At 44.6% G+C, this 20,331-nt stretch overlaps 1 protein-coding gene across 3 annotated transcripts in view; it reads right to left on the bottom strand.

Moving 5' to 3' along the window:
- The window catches only part of loxl4 (lysyl oxidase-like 4), a 131,572-nt gene that overhangs the window by 69,509 nt on the left and 41,732 nt on the right, over nucleotides 1–20,331 (bottom strand). For all 3 annotated transcript variants that reach the window (XM_072557141.1, XM_072557142.1, XM_072557144.1), the window contains exon 5: nucleotides 1,197–1,235. In XM_072557141.1, coding sequence (XP_072413242.1) covers nucleotides 1,197–1,235 — 39 coding nt within the window. The remainder of the gene's footprint in view (nucleotides 1–1,196; nucleotides 1,236–20,331) is intronic.

The raw sequence follows: 20,331 nt of genomic DNA, 5'->3' as shown, positions 1-20,331 counted from the left end.
TTATCAGCCATGATTGAACAGTGGAGCCGACTCCATGGGTCGAACAGCCTAATTTCTGGTCCTAATAGTCTTATGGAGAGACTAGGACCCGTGGGCACAGCCTCAGTGTGAAAGGACAAATCTGTAGAACTGGGGCAAGGAGGGATTTCTTCGGCCAGAGGGTGGTGAATCTGTGGAACTCATCGGTTGTGGAGGCCAAGTCACTGAGTGTATTTAAGACAGAATTAGATAGGCTCATGATTAGTAAGGAGGTCAAGGATTATGGGGAGAAGGCAGGAGAATGGGATTGAGAAACATTGTTGGCATGATCGGCTGGCGGAGTAGACTTGATGGGCCGAGTGGCCTAATTCAGCTGCTATATCTTAAGTCAGGATGGCGAGTGGCTTGGAGGGGAATTTGCTATGGGGGGTACTCCCTTGTATGTGCCACCCTCAGCCTTCTAGATGGTAGCAGTGTCAGGTTTGGAAGGTGCTGTCAAAGGAAGCTCGGCCAGTGATTTAACTACACCCCTAGGTAGGGAACAGCACATGTCTCAAGACTCCCAGATGAGAAATATCCCTGATTTGAGGCCGAAAGTCACCAGTATTTTCAGGAACTGAGATACTTTCCTAATCAACCTGTTCAAAGATATTGTTACGCACCTCTGGAGGAGGGGGGGAACTTGAACCTGAGCCTCCTCGTCCCAAAGCTGGGACACTACCACTGTGCCACAGAACCCTCCAGCAGCAAATGACCTTTTTTCCAAACAAAAAACTAATTTTCAATCAAACTGCTCATCAATGTTATTGTACACCTCTGGAATAGTTGGGACTTCAACCCGGGCCTCCTGCTCAAGGAGTAGGGACACTACCACTGCATGAGACAGCCCCTTCCAGCAGTAGCTGGAGCAGCAGCTAACAAGAAGCACTCTTCATAAATATTTTCCCAATTAAAGCAATTAGTCTTTAAATGGGTTGCACCATCATGTCATTAGCAAGTAATAAACTATGTTCTGTGCTCCAAACTTTTAGTGTTTTTATCAAAACCTGATGAAAACCTTCTGTTTCCTGACAAGATTTAAAGAAAAAGCATTTGGTTTGGCTGTTGAAACACTAACTTAATTCGCCACGCAAGGAGGTCATACAGAGAGCTTTGAGGCTCACTGCTGTTGACAGCATAATGTCTGATGCGCCTTTGAAAAACTTAGTAAGCATTACCTGGCTTTGGGATTCCTCATCTTTTGATCCCATAACTTCCTGCACGAAAGGAATGCAAAAGATTAATATATTAGGGGGGGAGCATTGATACAAAGCATTAGAGTCAGACAAACGATCAACAGGGGATATAAGATACCCTATTTTTATGTGCACATAGGATTAGGAGCTGTTTTAATTTCATATGATTAAAGCTTTTGCTTTCGGTTCACTTGTAAATGCCTTGTGAGCTTGTCTTGTAGCCAAAAATAGGAAAACAGTCAAATTGCTCATTCCCAGAATTCTTCTGAATGGCAATTTAGCAAGAGCAAGCTTTGTCAAGCAAGTAAATAGATGTTGATAGGAAGCAATGATGAACAAAGGGTCTATAGGCTCCCAGGTAAGAATCACAGGTAAACATGACAACAGTTAAGGTACTGGAGATCTACTCCATGTAAGAGGCACTCTATTGTTAAAAGCCATGCAAATGTATTAAGACATCATTCAATCTGTAGCCAGATGGGACACATGGAATTCACTCATGGGATGTGAGTGCTGCTTGGCTGGGTCAACATTTACCCTCCATCCCTAATTTCCCTTGAGAAGGTGGTAATGAGCTGCCTTCTTGAACTGCTGCTGTCCATGTGGTTTAGGTATCTCTACAATGCAGCTAGGGAAGGAATTCCTGGAGTTTGACCCAGTGATAGTGAAGGAACGGCAATACATTTCCGAGTCAAGATGGTGAGTGTGTTGGAGGGGAACTTGGAGGGGAAGTGGTGTTCCCATGTATCAGTTGTCTCAGTGGTGGTGAGATGGCAGTGAATTTAGCATTTACTATAATTTAAATATTTATTACAATTCATCATAAAATAAATATTATAAATTACCATGTTTTTCTTAGAATGACAATTGCTTTAGATGTTGTGTCAATTCTCATTCAAACTCAGTCAAGGACCAACCATACAGGAATGGGAATGGAAGAGCAGATTTTGTTTTCCACTGTGTTGGAATGAAACAGTGCATATGGCTGTTACTGGCTAGTAATCCTAATGCTTAAACCCTTAATCTAAAGGACGAGAGTTCAACGGCACTGGAAAGTGAACATTTATAAATATTGTTTGAACACACATGTTGTTTGACTCCATATCCTGTTACTTCCTTTTAATCTTTCATGGGATATGGACATCACCGGCAAAGGCAAATTTATTACCCATCCCTAATTGCTTGAGAGGATGTTAATCAAAGAATCCTTAAAGTATGGAAGTAGGCCTTTGGCCCATTGAGTCCACATCAACTCTCCAATGTGCATTCTACCAAGACCCGTAACCCTACATTTCGGATGGCTAATCCACCAAGCCTGCACATCTTTGAACACTATGGGGCAATTTCCCATGGCCAATCCACCTAATCTGTACATCTTTGGACTGGGGAAGGAAACTGGAGCACCCGGAGGAAACCCACACAGACAAGGAGAGAATGTGCAAACTCCACACAGACACTTGCCCAAGGCTGGAATCAAACCTGAGTCCCTGGTGCTGTGAGGCAGCAGTGCTAACCACTGAGCTGCAGTGTTTTCTGAACTGTTGTAGTCTCTGTGGTATAGAGACACCCACAGAGCTGGCAGTAATGAAGTTCGAGGATTGGTTCCATGGTCCCAATGACATTGAAGGAATGGTGATATGTTTCAAGGGAGGATGGGTGAGTGCCTTGGAAGGAAACTTAACAGAGAACACTGAGAGGCAACCGGTACCTCGAGGGTAAATCCCAACAAGAGAACTAAACATGTGGGAAGGGGTAAAAACTGACCAAAAGAATCTCTACACATTCAAATGGACATCCTTCTCACAAAACACCTAAGTGGTTATAGCAGAATAGTATCACATCAAAGGGTCATTCATATTCATTGTTGTTTCACATAACTATCACTGACTGCTGACTGAGAAATGCTGGAGCCAAGACCTTTGCTTTTCTGTTACAAGTATAAACAAGGAGCTGTCACTTTGAAGATCTACATTACTTTAATAACTTCTTTCAATAATTTAATAATAGTTTCTAACTCCAAAGAAGTTAGAAGCTGCTGCCAGTAAAATTGTGATTGGATGTGATATCTTGTGACCGCATTGAAGAGTGGTCTTTATTGCTAGTTTTTTTTTCCCAGATATGTGGAAGAGAAAAGAGTGGTTAGGGAATGGGAATATTTTAAACTCTGGGACATGACCCTGGGTTAGTCCAGCAAGTTTCAAATTAGATACAATCAGAGAGTCATAGAGATGTACAGCATGGAAACAGACCTTGGGTCCAACCTGTCCACACCAACCAGATATCCCAACCTATTCTAGTCTCATTTGCCAGCACTTGGCCCAGATCCCTCTAAATCCTTCCTATTCATATACCCATCCAGATGCCTTTTAAATGCTGTAATTGTACCAGCTTCCACCACTTCCTCTGGCAGCTCATTCTATACACGTACCATCCTCTGCATGAAAAGGTTGCCCCTTAGGACCCTTTTAAATCTTATCATTCTCACCTTAAACCTATGCCCTCTAGTTCTGGACTCCCCTGTCCCAGGGAAAAGACCTTTTCTATTCACCCTATCCATGCCCCTCACAAGTTTATAAAGCTCTATAAGGTCACCCCTCAGCCTCCGATGCTCCAGTGAAAACAGCCCCAGCCTATTCAGCCTCTCCCTATAGCTCAAGTCCTCCAATCCTGGCAACATTATTGTAAATCTTTTTTGAACCCTTTCAAGTTTCACAAATTCCTTCTGATAGGAAGGAGACCAGAATTGTACGCAATATTCCAAAAGTGGCCTAACCAATATCCTGTACAGCCGCAACATGACCTCCCAACTCTTGTACTCAGTACTCTGACCAATAAAGGAAAGCATACCAAACGCCTTCTTCACTATTCTATCTACCTGCGAGTCCACTTTCAAGGAACTATGAATCTGCACTCCAAAGTCTCTTTGTTCAGCAACACTCCCTAGGACCTTACCATTAAGTGTACATGTCCTGCTCTGATTTGCTTTCCCAAAAAAACAGCACCTCACATTTATCTGAATTAAACTCCACCTGCCACTTCTCAGCCCATCTGACCAAGATCCCATTGTACTCTGAGGTAACCCTCTTCGCTGTTCACTACACCTCCAATTTTGGTGTCATCTGCAAACTTACTAACTATACCTCTAATGCTCATACAAATTACAGGCTTCCAATCTGAAAAACAACCCTCCACCACCACCCTTTGTCTTCTACCATCAATCAACAAAACAACAAAAAGTTGCATTCATGTAGTTCCTTCGGCGTAGCGAAACATCACCAGGGACGTCACAGGCACACAATCAGACACATTGACAACTGCTGTATTGAGAAAGTGGGACAGCCACTGGCTTTCTTTGAAGGCATAGGTTTCAAGGCAAGACTTCACCCCTTCTGAGGAGCAGTAGAGAGAAAGAGAGAGAGGGGCAGAGAACTACAGATGAGGAATTCCAGAGCTCTGGGCCCAGTGAGCTGAAGATACAGTCACCAATGCTGAAACATAGGAGTTGAGAATAGACAGGAGTCCCCATTTGTAGGAGTGCAGAGTTCCTGGAGAATTCATGTGCTGGAAGAGTTAGACCAATCGGGACGTTACGAAAGGGGTGAACAGTTTAGTCAGGCCAGAATGAGGGGCACTGATTTAAAATTGAAGGTGACCCCCCCTTAGCACTGAGATGAGCAGAATTTTATTTTTCTGTCAGAGGGCTGGTGTAACTTTGGAATGCTCTGCCTCAGAAGGCAGTGGAGGTTGGGTCATTGAATATTTTTACAGCTAAGCTGGGCAGATTCTTGTTGGGCGAGAGAATTAAAGATTATCGGGGTCAATAGGAATGTGGAATTTGGAACACAAGCAGTTAAGCCGAGATCTTACTGAATAGTGGAGCAGACTCAACGGATCTCTCGGAATTGGTAAATTCAGAGTTGCTGATCCAACATTGGTCAGTAAACACAGAAAGCGATGGGATTTAGTGCAAGTATCTTTACCTCAATGTCTGTTATTTGTTTTCCACATCAACTAACCACAGCTGAGATTTTCCTATTTTCACTGAAAGAGTTTTACCAAGTGACATCCATGGCTCTGAGTAATTTTTCTCATGCAACCTCTCACCTGGCATCTCATTGGGTACCATTTCCTCCTGCAGTGTCAGGTACCCCCTGAGGTGGAAGTGTTAACCACTGCCAGGACCTTCCGCCCCTCACCCTCTATGCTTGATGCTGATCCGCACACCCTCCTGTAACACAGCAAACCAGGAGTCGGCCCTCACACTGTGCTGCTAACCATTGTTATCCGCAGAGGAAAGGGAAACCTGTCCAGCACTTCCCAAACTGGGAGCCGGAGGTACATGGGGTGGGAGAGAAGAGACAGCCCGTTTTCCAGCTGTTTTCCGATATAACTGGTCCTTTCCCATTCCATTGTACCTTTGAGGTTTGATCATGTCGGCAAGTCCAAAGGATGGCATTTGGGTATTCTAACAAGCTGATGCAAACAGACTGTGGGGCTACGTTATTGGAGCCAATCATGAAACCTAAAAGTTCTCAGTGAGACTTCTAACCAATCAGCCTGCTCATTTTTCTTAACCTTTGCGTCTTCACTGTGCACATTAAAGGATGCAGACATTCCCTGTGAACCAGGGGTGTGACTTACATAGAAGATAGAACATAGAAAAGTACAGCACAGAACAGGCCCTTTGGCCCACGATGTTGTGCTGAGCATTAATCCTAATGTAAAATAAAATAACTTAATCTACACACCCCTCAATTCACTGCTATCCATGTGCATGAACAGCAGTTGCTTAAATGTCCCTAATGACTCTGCTGGTCTCTATCTCTCTCTCTCTTGCCTAGAACCGCCTACTGGGAATATTTGGACAGGCTACATTCAACCCCTTCCCAACAATTTAGTTTCTGAACTTTTGAGCTACAAATAGAGGCAACACTGGGTTCGCACGCGATATTTCCTGAACTCAAATCATCCCCAACATTCGTGCAATTCTTGCATGGACAATGAGCACTTGGACAAGGCACCAAAGATAAGTGGATCGCTATGCAGCTGTAGAGAGACAGTCCTCCCGAGAGGGGTGAGATTCTCAAAGGACGCAGAGTCAAGGTGAGTAAATGGGCTTGAGGGAGAGTGGGATCAAGACTCCTGTTCCTAACAGGAACAAATTCAATGTGGAAAAAGAGCGCCTCACTCCAAAATAGCAGTGTTCCCCAGCACATGCCAACACACACAGTGACTTCAGAAAATGATATAACACGGACTAAATGGAATCTTTTGTTTGCATTCAATCGTGAAAGTGAAGCTTCAATCTGTCGCCATTAATACAGCCTTCAATACTGAGAACGTGCCCAGTGACTCTCAAAGGAGCTCGCTGTGATATTTATAGACCATGAAGTGGTTTCCTTGGTCAAACACATGATGCTTGATCTAAGTGCTGTCCTATATGTCAGTTCCTATAACAAAATCTGAGTTCGTGTTGGGACAGATATCTTGAAGTTTATTAATAGTGTTATTTGTTATGATATCTCAGACGTACTCACAGTCTGGTTTCTGTGCTCACTGACTGTATACTGGTACATGATATAAATGTGGCTGTTTGATTAAACACACTGGGCTAACTCTGAGCGGGGGAGGTGGGGGTGAATGAGATCAGGAATCGGGGTAGGATGGAGTCATTGTGCTTTGTCGGGAGTGGGGCCCAGGATAGGAACAGGACCAGGGTTGTGATTTCTATCCCTGGCACTGTTTGAAGGTACACTACCTGTCTGTCCCAGAACCTGAATAAATAATATAACATAAAAAATAGGTATTTCACAGAGGATCTGCTGTCCATCACTCAGCTCCAGTGACTCTGGCCTTTTGGCATCATGAACATACCTTTTGTGCACAAATTAATTCCCACCAGCACAGAGATCTTAACTATAATGTCCTCAGTGATGTTTGAGGTTTTCTCTGTAATGTAAGCCAGGCTCCAGTACAAGAAGCACCAGCCAATCTGCCTCAGTTTTAAATTAGCACCAGCTGCACTTTAACATGACAATATACTTCCCCGACTGATAGGGCTCTCTTAAAAAAGCTGGATAAAATCCGAAGGCTGCCAGTTTCCAATCCTCATTGACCATCAGCAGTTCAATGATTCTGACAGAATATATCCTTGCCAGGTCAAAGTGAAAACTAATGATTGTTGGAGTCAAGTGAAGTATTCTACTGTGTAAATTTTGTTCCACCTCAACTTCATCCTGTAAAGGGTTGACTTTCACTTGGCCATGGGAACCTGGAACAGGGGTAGGCCATTCAGCCCCTTGAGTCTGTTCTCCCATTTATGGCTGATCTGTGGCCTAGCTCATACCTTTGGCCAATATTCCTTAATACCTCTGCTCAACAAAAAATGAATCAACCTTAGATTAAACATTAACAACAGATCCAGCATCCACTGCTGAAGAGAGTTCCAAACCTTGACCACTCTCTTTCTAATACCTCTCCTGAATGGTCTGGCCGTAATTCTCAGAATATATCCTTTGTTTTAGAATCCCCAACCCAAGAACCTCGGAGAGACGATAACCACCAATCTGTCCCAGACCCTCCCATGTAGATGCGACAGTGAAGAAGGCACAACAGCACCTCTTCTTCCTTGAGTGGCTCAGGAAATTTAGCATGTTCATAAGGACCCTCACCAACTTTTACAGATGCACCATGGAAAGCATTCTATCCAAGTGCATAATGGTCTGTTATGGCAACTGCAATCCCCAGGACCATAAGTAACTACAGAAGGTGGTGTGCACAGCCCAGACCATCACGGAAACCAACCTCCCATCCATGGACCCCACTTACACTTCTCATTGCCAACACCATCAAAGACCCCTCCCATCCCGGTGAGGCTGTCTTCCTACCTCTCCCATCAGGCAGACGATACATAATCTGACACTGACACTTGCAGGAGATGCCTGACCTCCTGCCAATGCTTCTTCTGGCCAGTCATCCAGAGGTTTCCTTGATCTAGATTCGAGGTAGAAGCTGCAGCGAATGCTTCATCACTTATGGTCAGCTTACCTCCTTTCTGAATGTGAACACTCAGGGATCAGTTTGGAATCATTCTGTGTGCCACGTGGAGCATACACATTAGGAAATCATTTGCACGTCACCTATGTTGTCCTTTTTTTTTCCTTAAATCACTTATGGTACATGGTGTCACTGGCTGGGCCCAGCATTTATTTCCTGTCCCTAATTACCCTTGAGAAGGTGAGGGTGAACTGCCTTCTTGAACCGCTGCAGTCTACCTGTTGAGGGTCAACCCGTAATGCCTTTAGGGAAGGAATTCCAGGGTTTTGACCCAGAGACAGTGAAGGAATGGCGATATATTTCCAAGTCAGGATGGTGAGTGGCTTGGAGGGGAATTTGCAGGGGGTGGTGCTCCCATGTATCTGTTGTCCTTGTCCTTCTAGATGGAAGTGGTTGTGGATTTGGAAGGTGCTGTCTGAGGACCTTTGGTGAGTTTCTGCAGTGCATCTTGAAAGTAGTACACATGGCTGCTGCTGGGAGTTGGTGGAGGGAGTGGATGCATGTGGATGTGGTGTCAATCAAATGGGCTGCTTTGTCCTGCATGGGATGGAGCATCTCGAGTGTTGTTGGAGTTGCAGCCATCCGGGCAAGTGGGAAAATTCCTGATCTGTGCCTTATGAAGGTGGACAGGCTCTGAGGAGCCAAGAGATGTGTTGCAGGGAAAGTGCTTCAAACTAAATGAGACAATTCAATATATTAATGCAGTTAACTTACAGTGTAATTGAACATCATTATTTTTACTAGCAGTAAATTCCAGTCCTATTTATTCTTCTTAATGCTTATTAGTTTCCAATCACTGCAATCTCAACTACTGACAGCAAGAATTAATAAACACAATGAGCAAAAGAACTGAATCCTCATTTATCGTAATAATGCCCAATAATTTCAATATACTTATTGTGCTCCTCTGATTATTGTTTCTTTTGATGCATCTCAAGGCGGTGCAGAGATGACTATAGTTTTTAAGAGTGCAATAGTTTTATTTACGAGTGTTTCATAATATTGCTGCAATTATAAGACATATAAGATTATTAAAGGATTGGACACTCTGGAGGCAGGAAGCATGTTTCCGCTGATGGGTGAGTCCCGAACCAGAGGACACAGTTTAAAAATAAGGGGTAAGCCACTTAGAACAGAGTTGAGGAGAAACTTCTTCACCCAGAGAGTGGTGGGTGTATGGAATGCTCTGCCCCAGAAGGCTGTGGAGGCCAAGTCTCTCGATACTTTCAAGAAAGAGTTGGATAGAGCTCTTAAGGATAGTGGAATCAATGGTTATGGGGATAAGGCAGGAACAGGATACTGATTGAGGATGATCAGCCATGATCATAACGAATGGTGGTGGTGGCTCGAAGAGCCGAATGGCCTACTCCTACACCTATTGTCTATTGTCTATTATTAAATGCCTGCACTCATGCGTACAGCTCAGCTAGTGGGTGGCATCTAGCTACTTGGCTCTGAATATCAATAAAGCGTCATAAAGAGAGATCAGATTTAGATTTAAGTTTCCTTGTGGTATCAAACAATAAGAAGAATAAAGAACAATACAGCACAGAAACAGGCCATTCAGCCATCCAAGCCTGTACCACCACATTTTGCCCTACCATACTAAAACTGCCTTTACTTACAGGATCCATGTCCCTCTATTCCCTTCCTATTCCTGTATTTGTCCAGATGCTTCTTGAATGCTGCTATTGCGTCTGCTCCCAACATCTCCTCTGGCTGTGTGTTCCAAGCACTCACCACCCTTTGTGTGAAAAACCTGCCTATCACATCACTTTTAAACTTTCCCCCTTGCATCTTGAACCTGTGTTCCCTAGTAACTGACCCCTCCACCCTAGGAAAATGCCTCATACTTTCCACTCTATCCACGCCTTTCACAATCTTAGAAACTTCTATCAGGTCGCCCCTCAACCTCCTGGAACCGGCGAAATCAAATTAAGTCTGTCCAACCTTGCCCCATCCCAGTCAACATTCTGCCAAACCTTTTCTGAACCCTCTCCAAAGCATCCACATCCTTCTGGTAGTGTGATGACCAGAAGTACAGGAGTACGTAAGGACTGGACAATGTCGCCATTCTAGCACCATGTTAGGTACAAAGTTTTAATTACAAAAATAGAAAAATAAAATTAAAACATTCACCACCACAGTCCTCTTGGTATGAAGTAGAAAATAAAGAAATTGCATTAAAAGTTAAATATTACAGTCCTGTGTTAAGCCATGCGTCTGCAGACACCCTGCGCTAGGCTTTCGGTCGAAGTGCGCACAGTCCCATCCCTCCATTCGCCAGGTGCTATGCCTGCCACCACCCCCCCTCCCCAACTTTGTACATCTCAAACTGTCTCGTGACATCGGAGACAACCTCTAGGTTCTCAATTTTAAAACCTCACCCAGCAGACCCTCAGAAATCTGGCCCCGTTCTCACAACGCCTCCTCTTATCCTGCCCATCTCCTCGCCCTAACTCCCAGCTCCTCTGGCAGAGAGAGCTACTTGCCATGGATAAATTTAATCAACTCCTTTTGTAATCCTGGAGATGTGAAGGGAAGGATCAGCACTCTGCTAGTAATCTGGCAAGATGCTTTGCTGTTCTTGTCATTTGGCCAATGTTATGAAGTTATCTGCCATTGAGAGAGAGAGAGAGAGAGAGAGCAGTTGCTGCCTTAGGAATGTCCTGGCATGGTATGGTCTCAGCTGCTAGTTTGTGAAGTAAACACAATCTGAGAGCAGGTCCTTCGCTTCACACTCCATGGGTTGCCAACAAAAGTGATGAACCAAGATGATGAAAGTGCACATGGCCCATTTAGCCTGTGACCCACAGCAGATATTCAGTATCAGACGGCTCTGAGCTAGCCACAGTTTGTGTTGGATCTTGCCGTGTGAAAAACACTTGCTCACCAAAAATGATGCCAAAACTGCCAACTTTCTGCAGCATGTTCTGCTTTTGTTTCATATCTCCAACATCCGAAGTTCTTAGCTCTGTTTTAAGATTCCAAAGAACTTTCATAGAATAGACATTGGGAGGCCTGACAGGATAGCCACTTAGGGGTCTGACAGGATAGACACTGAGGGGCCTGACAGGATAGTCAAGGGGATATGGGGCAAGAGGCAAGGGGTTGGGGGTGGAGAAACAAGACGCAAAGGTGGAGTCAGGAGTGTGTCAGGGTGAACCAGGCTCAGGAATGAGGCTGGAATCATGCTCACTCACGTCAGCGGGTGGAGAGTGGGATGGGCAGGAGGTGTGACCTGGGCCCTTAAGGAAAGCTCTTTGACTCAGCACGCTGGGGAGAGCATGCGCATTGAGTCGATAAAGTGTGAACAGGGAAGAGCATAGCAGGTGAAGCAGCATCAGACTCAGTCCTGACAAAGGATCCCAACCTGAAACATCGACTCCCCGGCTCCTCACATGCTGCCTGACCTACTGTACTTTTTCTCAGCACCCCACTTTATTGACCCTGACTCTCCAGCATCTGCAATCCTCATAATCTCCACAGCGTGCATTTTGGTCAAGGGAGCTCAGTCATGGAAGCTGCTCTGAGGAAATGGTTAAAAATAAGTTTGAATTGAAGCCCATCTGACTCATGCTTCATAAGCCAATAATCCAGAGAGGGTCAGCAGTTCAAATTCAGCTCCAGATCCTTGTCTTTGAATGCCAGCCTCTAGCCAGTCAGATCCAACATGATAAATAGCTCAGGACAGCACAGCTGAGATGAGATGAATATGTTACTGCAAGCATTTTAATCCCAGCACAGAAGGGGTGGGGTTAAAATTGGGGTTTTAATAAATATAAACTGTGCCTGGTAATGAGAAGTCTTTCCTTAATTGCAATAATCTTTACAAAATGTCCAAGCAAATAACCAATGACAGGAAACACAAACAACTATAAAAATAGAGAAAGAGGTAAACCACAGCCAACTTGGCACCTCACAAAGGACTTGAAATATCACAACTGTTTACATCCTAAATGGAAGGAGGGTAAAAAAGGGAGGGAACCCATTAACGATGAAGGAACTCTTATAATATATTGTTTTCATTTATGGTCATTCCTCACCTGCAGAGATTGGAAGCTGGTGTTTCTGAGCTCTTTGGTATGTCATTAAAAGAAATCAGAACAATCTGCTGAAGGACTTGTGATTTTCCAGTCAATACACAACAACAACTTGCGCTCACGTGGCACCTTTCTGGGCGATGGAAGGCATTTAACCGGAGTGTAATAAAACAGAAAGGACTGAACCACATAAAGGGGGAGACTTGAGCACAGATGACAAATCGCTTGGTCGCATAGGCAAGCTCTGAAGAGCATCTATAGAGTTGAGAGAGCGATGCGGAGAAGTTTAGAGAGGAAATTTATGAGGTTAAGGCTCAGTCAGCTGATGGCTGAAAAAACAGATATCAGGGATGGACAAGAGACCATAACTGGAAGAACACGGATATCTCAGCGCGTGGTGGGGTCAGAGATGGTTAGGGAGACAGAGAGAGGACAACGCAGGATTTGGACACTAGAAAGAGGACTTTAAATTCAAGGCATCGCTCCATAGGGATCCAGAATGAGTCAGTGAATCTTCTAGCGGAATTTGCAGAGGTCTGGCTCTCCCTATCAAGACACTCGTAAGAGACAAAAAAACCTGCAGATGGTGCATTCCAAGGTAGGAAGGCAGGAGGCTGGAAGAACCCAGCAAGCCAGGCAGCATCGGGAGGTGGAGAAGTCAATGTTTTAGGTGTAACCTTTCTTCAGAACCCATAAGAACAGTGTTCCTTACTAGATGAGCTTTTAAAGTTAGTGTAATTCAAACCAAAACTAGGAATATCGGACAGAGGAACAGAAGTAGGCCATTTGGCCCTTTGAGTCTGCTGTGCTGTTCACAAAACAGCGTTGATCTGGCCACAGTCTCAGTTTCCTTCTTTGTAGCCCATTCCCGTTGACTCTATCAAAAACCCATCTCACTCAGCCTTGATTCAATCTAAAAACTCAGTCTCCACTAACATCTCAGGAAGGGAATTCCACACTTTAATGACACTGCTGAGACAAAAAAAACGTCTCCTCACATCTGTCTTGAAAAGGTAGACTTTTTATTCTTTATCCCCACTCTCCTAGTTTAATCTCCCCCACATAAAGTAACTTATGCCTGGGATCCACTCTATCACTTAGGATTTTTTACGTTTTAATAAGATCGCCCTCTCATTCTCCTAAAACTCTGATAGATATTGGATAATCCTGTTCAAATTTTCTTCCTATGCCCTCTATCATAAGGATGAATAAAGTGAAATCAATCTATTTCTCTCCAGGTACTAATGATTACTTGAAGTCTACATTAGAGTAGTGCTGGAAAAGCACAGCGGGTCAGGCAGCATCCGAGGAGCAGGAAAACAGCCATTTCGGGCAAAAGCTCTTCATCAGGATTCCTCGTGAAGGGCTTTGTCCGAAACATCAATTTTCCTGCTCCCTGGATACTGCCTGACCTGCTGTGTTTTTCCAACACCACTCTAATCTTGACTCTAATCTCCAGCATCTGCAGTAGCCACTATCACCTCATTTCTTGAAGTCTCCCAGGCTTCAGTACCTCCTAAATGAGGTTTAGGACTTTGCACCCCTGCTCGTTTTGGATTGGGAATGAGTCTACAGAAATGTCAAGATCTACAAAATCCCAGTAACGCACTTTCCTCTCTCTCTCTTACCCATAATAAAGGTTTCTCAGCTTTGTAACCACTGTCAACTCCAGAGTATCCTCTCTGCCAGCAAACTGTCACCTTTATCCACACACAAGGATACACACAACTTGCCTATACCAATAGGTCAGTACTTCACAGTCAGCCCTGGACTGGACCAAGAGCCTCCTGATGAAGGGCTTTTGCCCGAAACGTCGATTTCGCTGCTCGTTGGATGCTACCTGAACTGCTGTGCTCTTCCAGCACCACTAATCCAGTATTTGGTTTTCAGCATCTGTAGTCATTGTTTTTACCTTTGGGGATGGGGGAGCCTACCAAACAACTCCATTAGAGAGACTGAGAGACAAAGTGTGTGTGTGAGGGAAAGAGTGTCTGTGTATGAGATAGAGTGGCTGTGTGAGAGAGTCTGTCTGAGTGAGAGTATGAGTGAGAGAGTGTGTGTGTCAGAGAGAGTGTCTGTGAAAGAAAGTGTGTGTGCGAGAGGGAGAGTGTGTATGCAAGAGGGCGTGTATGAGTGTGTGCAAGAGACAGTGTGTGAGAGTGCGTGTGTGTGTGTGAGAGAGAGAGAGAGACTCTGTGTGTGTGGGTATGTGCAAGAGCAAGTTCGTGGGTGTGTGTGAGAGAGTGTCTGTGTGTATGAGAGAAAGAGGGTGTATGAGAGAGTGTGTGTGTGAGATAGAGAGAGAGACTGTGTGTGCGTGTGTGTGTGAGAGAGAGTGTTGTGTGTGAGAGTGTCTGTGTGAGAGAGAGAGTGTGAGAGAGTGTGTGTGGATGTGTGTGAGAGAGTGTTGTGTGTATGAGCGAGAGTGTATGTATGTGCATGTGTGTGGGGGAAGAATAACAGGAAAGCAGAATACTGGGTCAATGGAAAGACTCTTGGTAGTGTGGATGTGCAGAGGGATCTTGGAGTCCATGTACATAGATCCCTGACAGTTGCCACCCAGGTGGATAGTGCTGTCAAGAAGGCATACAGTGTGTTAGGTTTCAGTAATAGAGGGATTGTGTTCCAGAGCCATAATGTCGTGCTGCAACTATACAAAATGCTAGTGCGGCCACACTTGAAATATTGTGTACAGTTCTGGTCGCCCCATTACAGGAAGGATGTGGAAGCATTGGAAAAGGTGCAGAGGAGATTTACCAGGATGTTGCCTGGTCTGGAGGGAAGATCTTATGAGGAAAGGCTGAGAGACTTGGGTCTGTTCTCATTGGAAAGAAGAAGGCTAAGAGGGGATTTGACAGAGACATACAAGATGATCAGCAGATTAGTTAGGGTCTTTTTCCTAGGATGATGATGTCAGCTTGTACGAGGGGGGCATAACTACAAATTGAGGGGTGATCGATTTAAGACTAATGTCAGAGGCAGGTTCATTACTCAGAGAGTGGTAAGGGTGTGGAATGTCCTGCCTGCCAATGTAGTTAACTCAGCCACATTAGGGAGATTTAAGCAATCCTTGGATAAGCACAGTGGCTCAGTGATTAGCACTGCTGTCTCGCAGCACCAGGGACCTGGGTTTGATTCCCACCTTGGGCGACTGTCTGTGTGGAGTTTGCACATTCTCCCTGTGTGGGTTTCCTCCGGGTGCTCCTGTTCCCTCCCACAGTCAAAGATGTGCGGGCCAGGTGGATTGGCCATGCTAAGTTGCCAATAGTGATAGGTGCGTTAATATGGAGTAGGTGAATGAGTTTGGGTAGGTTACTCTTTGGAGGGTCGATGTGGACTTGGTGGGCCGAAGGACCTGTTTCCGCACTGTAGGGAATCTAATAAAAGCACATGGATGATGATGGGATAGTGTTGGGGGATGAGCTTAGATTAGTTCACAGGTTGGCGCAACATCAAGGGCTGAAGGACTTGTTCTGTGCTGTATTGTTCTATTTCACAGCTCTCAAGTGGCACAGTGGTTAACACTGCTGCCTCACAAACCAGGGACCCGCATTCGATCCCAGTCCTTGGGTGATTGCCTGGTGCAGAGTTAGCATGTTCTCCCCGCGTTTTGTTGGTTTCCTCCCAGAATCTAAAGATGTGCAGGTTAGGCTGGATTGGCAGGCTAAATTGCTCATAGTGTCCAGGGACATGCAGGTTAGATGGGTTAGCCGTGGGAAATGCAGGGTTATAGGACGGGGGAGTGGATCTGGATGGGATGCTCTTTGGAGGCACGGCATGAGTTTAATCGTCTGTTTCCACACTGTTTCCAACAGGCTCTCTATAAAGTTCAAACACATTGTGAGTACTGCCCTAAAATCTTCACTGTCTTCCACAAAAGGTCATTCAGTATTTCAACAGGATGCTCCATCTATATACTTTGACCTTCCAACAAAACGCTACTGGAACAGAGATCAGGAACAGGAACCATGACTAACTAACCTCCCTATTGGTCGAGTGTCCTGAGGGAACTGTGCCATTCAAGATCAGAGACAGTTACAGAGAGCGGTGAACGCGGTCTGGACAATCCCAAAGGCCAACCTCCTATCTATAGAATCCATCTACTAGGCCCGCTGTCAAGGAAAGGCCGCCAGCATTCTCAAAGATCCATCCCACCCTGGCAATGTTTTTCCACAATCTCTACCACCGGGGAGAAGGTACAGAAGCCTGAACACATGCACCAGCCGGTTTCAAAACAGTTTCTACCCTACTGTTGTTAGAATACTGATTGGACTCACAAACTTTTGTGAACATTCGCCTGTACCTGTGTTTTTGTTTTTGCTGCTGTTTACCTATTATTTACTTACCTATGCTACTTAACTCAGTGATCTGCCTGTATTGCTCGCAAGGCAAAGCTTTTCACTGTGTCTTGGTACACGTGACAATAAATTCAATTCAATTCAATGTTGGTTGAGGATTCAACTATCCCGGACCTCGTGCTGTTCAAATCTGTTTGACACTCCCATTCCCCCCCCACCCCAGCTCCCAGCCACCCAGATCCTATCAACAGCTAAAGTCAGAACATTAGTAAATATAACTTTGCTCAGAAATAAGATATTTTTTCCTGAGTTGTGATCATTACAAAATGTTCGAGTTATTTGCCAAGCCTAAGATGGTAGGAAAAGCAAGTAGCTATAAAAGTGTGAGAAAGAAATACCACAGTCAACTTGGCAGTTGGCAAAAGATTCCAAATATCAAAACTGTTTACATCCTAAATGTAAGGAGGGTAAATAAGGGAGGGAACTCAAATATGGTGAAGGAACTCTTAAAATATACTGTTTTCACTTGTGGTCATTGCTCACCTGTGGGGATCGGAAGCTGATATTTCTCAACTCCTTGGTATGTCATTAAAGAAACAGCAAGCCATTCTGCTGAATCGTCAACTTTGTGATTTCCAGTGAATTTAACACTCATTCGAGAGGATGGTCAAAGCAGGAATACAAAAGTTTGGACTGTAAGAAATAGGAGCCGAAGGTTATTTGGCCCCTCCAGCTGGCTCAGCTATTCTACTAGATCATGGCTGATAGTCTACCTCATGACCATTTTCCTGCACCATCCCCACATCTCTTTGATATCTTTGTTGTCTAGAAAGCTCTGTCTTGAGTACACTCACTGACTGAATTTCCACAGGTTCCAAACAATCACTTATCTATGACTGAAAACAAAACCCTCTTCACCTCAGTCCTAAATGCTTCACCTCCTATTCTGAGGGGCTTGGTCTCTTCAATCTGTCCCAAAAGGCAATCCTGCCATCCAGGGAAGCTGCCTAGTGAACCTTCTTGACACTCTCTCCATGGCAAGTCTGTCCTTCTTTGGGGAAAGAGACCAAAACTGGACACAATGCTCCAGTTGTGCTCTCCACAGGCTCTTTACAACTACAGAAGCTACCTTTACTCCTGTACTCATCTCCTCTCACAATCAAGGGTTACATAGCAGTAACCTTCCTAATTGTTTGCTGCAAATACAAGTCAGCTTTCAGTGCCTTATAGACAACAACACCTAGGTCCCTTCCAGCACTCGCTGTTTCATCATTTAATGAATATTCAACATTTTTGTTATTCCTACCAAAATGAATAACCTCAATTTTTTCCTATTAAATACGATCTTGCCCAGTCAATCAACCTGTCTAAATCCCCTTGATGCCTCTTTGCATCCTCTTCAAAGCTCACACTTCCACTAAGTTTTGTGTCATCTGCAGACTTGCACATGTTACACTTGGTCCCCATTTTCAAATCATTGATACCAATTATGAATAGCTATGGCCTAATCACTGATCCTTGCAGTATCCCATGATCATACCCTGTCTACATGGCAACTACCCATTTATTCCAACTGTTTGTTTACTCACCACTACCCAACTCTCAATCTAAGCCGGTATATTACCTCCCCACACTGCCTCTCACTGCCCCAACTACCAATTCTCAATCCAAGCCGGTATATTACCTCCCCACACTGCCTCTCACTGCCCAAACCACCAATTCTCAATCCAAGCCGGTATATTACCTCCCCGCACTGCCTCTCACTGCCCCAACTACCAATTCTCAATCCAAGCCGGTATATTACCTCCCCGCACTGCCTCTCACTGCCCCAACCACCAATTCTCAATCCAAGTCGGTATATTACCTCCCCACACAGCCTCTCACTGCCCCAACCACCAATTATAAGTACCCTAGGTTTGTTTACTGACCTTCTGCATGGGAATTTATCAACAGGCTTCTGATAACCCAAGTACACCACACCCACTGGTTCATCCATATTAATATTGTTAGTTACATTCTCAAACAAACTCAAACAGTTTTGTCAACACAACTTTATTTTAATAAATGCAGATTTATCTAATGTCACACATGTTTCTGAGTATCCAGTTATCACATACTCTATAATAAATTCTCACATTTTCCTGATGCTGGAGTAGGGCTAATAAGTCTATAGCTGAAGTTCAATCAATCAACCCTTGCTGCTCCAGTAACAGCAGTGAGGAGGCCACGCCTGTCAGAATTAGTTATTTGAATAGAACAATCTGGAAAACAAACTCCGCAAAAATCAAGGCCCAATGGCTCCAAAACTTCAGCCGAGTTGGAAAATGGGGAGTGCGTTATTCCTAAATGTGTACGAAAGCTCCCCACTAATCCCTCTTCTCCTTTCTAAGGAACAGTTGTGTATCTGCCCCCAGTTTATCACCCTAAATGTTGGGGTTAGGTTAGCTCAGTTGACTGCACAGCTGAATTGATAAAAACAGCATCGATTCAGCTCCTGCCTGGCTGAGATAACCATTCATATCCCACCTTCTCAGCCTCACCCCTCACCTGAGGCATGGTGATCCTCAGGTTAACCTCACCATCCGTCATCTCTCTGCAATGAGAGAGCAGCCCTATGAGATTATGGTGACTTCACTTCCTCAAGATTCCCTTCTGTGGCACTGGGCCAGGCCATATCCTCTCTCCTTACATCTTTCAATTGAACCAATGCCGCATTTCAGAATTTGTTCCCGAGTATAATCTAATTCTAATCTCCTCCCATAAAATAAACAGCTCTTTAAAATAGAATACACTGAGCTCATGGGAATTTTAAAAAAAAACGCCAGTTGAAGGCATTCCAGGGAAAATAAGACTCCATCCTGTTTGTTAAACTGCACAGGATCAACCACTTCCAACCCCTTAGCAACGAACATCTCAACATTCCCCTTTAATTTGCTTCCTCCATGTTTCATAATGTTTGCTTCTTCTGTGAGACGCAGGAAAGTGCCTTTTTTCATTTACTTCTCGCATTCTTCAATGAGGGCATCTCTGCGAAGACCAACAATTGGCACCTGTTCTGAACTGCCCTTGTGCCGAAAGGCTTGTGAACCTGTGTTTCAGAGGTCACTTACAACTCAGCAGTGTCACTGCAGTCCAGTGTAGGCTAGACCAGCAGGGTGATGAAGGGCTTTTGCCCAAAACGTCGATTTTCCTGCTCCTCGGATGCTGCCTGACCTGCTGTGCTTTTCCAGCACCACTCTAATCTTGATTCTAATCTCCAACATCTGCAGTACCCACTTTCACGTGGACCAGCAGGTTGCTGGGTAAGTACAGAACAACCTCGGTTATCCGAACATCAATTAACCAAATTTCAGATTATCTGAACAAGATCTCAAGGTCCCATAAAAAAGTTATCCGTTATCCGAACAATCAGCTATCCAAACATAATACTCCCCGCCCGTCTCATTCAGATAATCGAGGTTGTTCTGTAAATCCAAAACCAAAGCCTGGAGTGCCGGAGAAACTCAGCAGCTCTGGCAGCACCTGGAGAGAAAATCAGAGTTAACGTTTCAGATCCAGTGAGCGGTTCTGATGAACGATGACTGGAACCGTAGTGCTAACACTGTTTGAGCTGTACTGCGCAGGAGAGAATTCTATAAGAGAGAATCACCTCCCACACAAAATGAACTGGTGGAGGTCGAAGAAACCAGCTTCCAAAGAGAGAGGGGGGAGCGAGCGAAA

This window comes from Chiloscyllium punctatum, chromosome 38 (assembly GCF_047496795.1).
Source record: "Chiloscyllium punctatum isolate Juve2018m chromosome 38, sChiPun1.3, whole genome shotgun sequence".
Classification (NCBI taxonomy): Eukaryota; Metazoa; Chordata; class Chondrichthyes; order Orectolobiformes; family Hemiscylliidae; genus Chiloscyllium; species Chiloscyllium punctatum.
The sequence above is the reverse complement of the archived record's forward strand: the minus strand, read 5'-3'. Positions and strand labels throughout refer to the sequence as shown.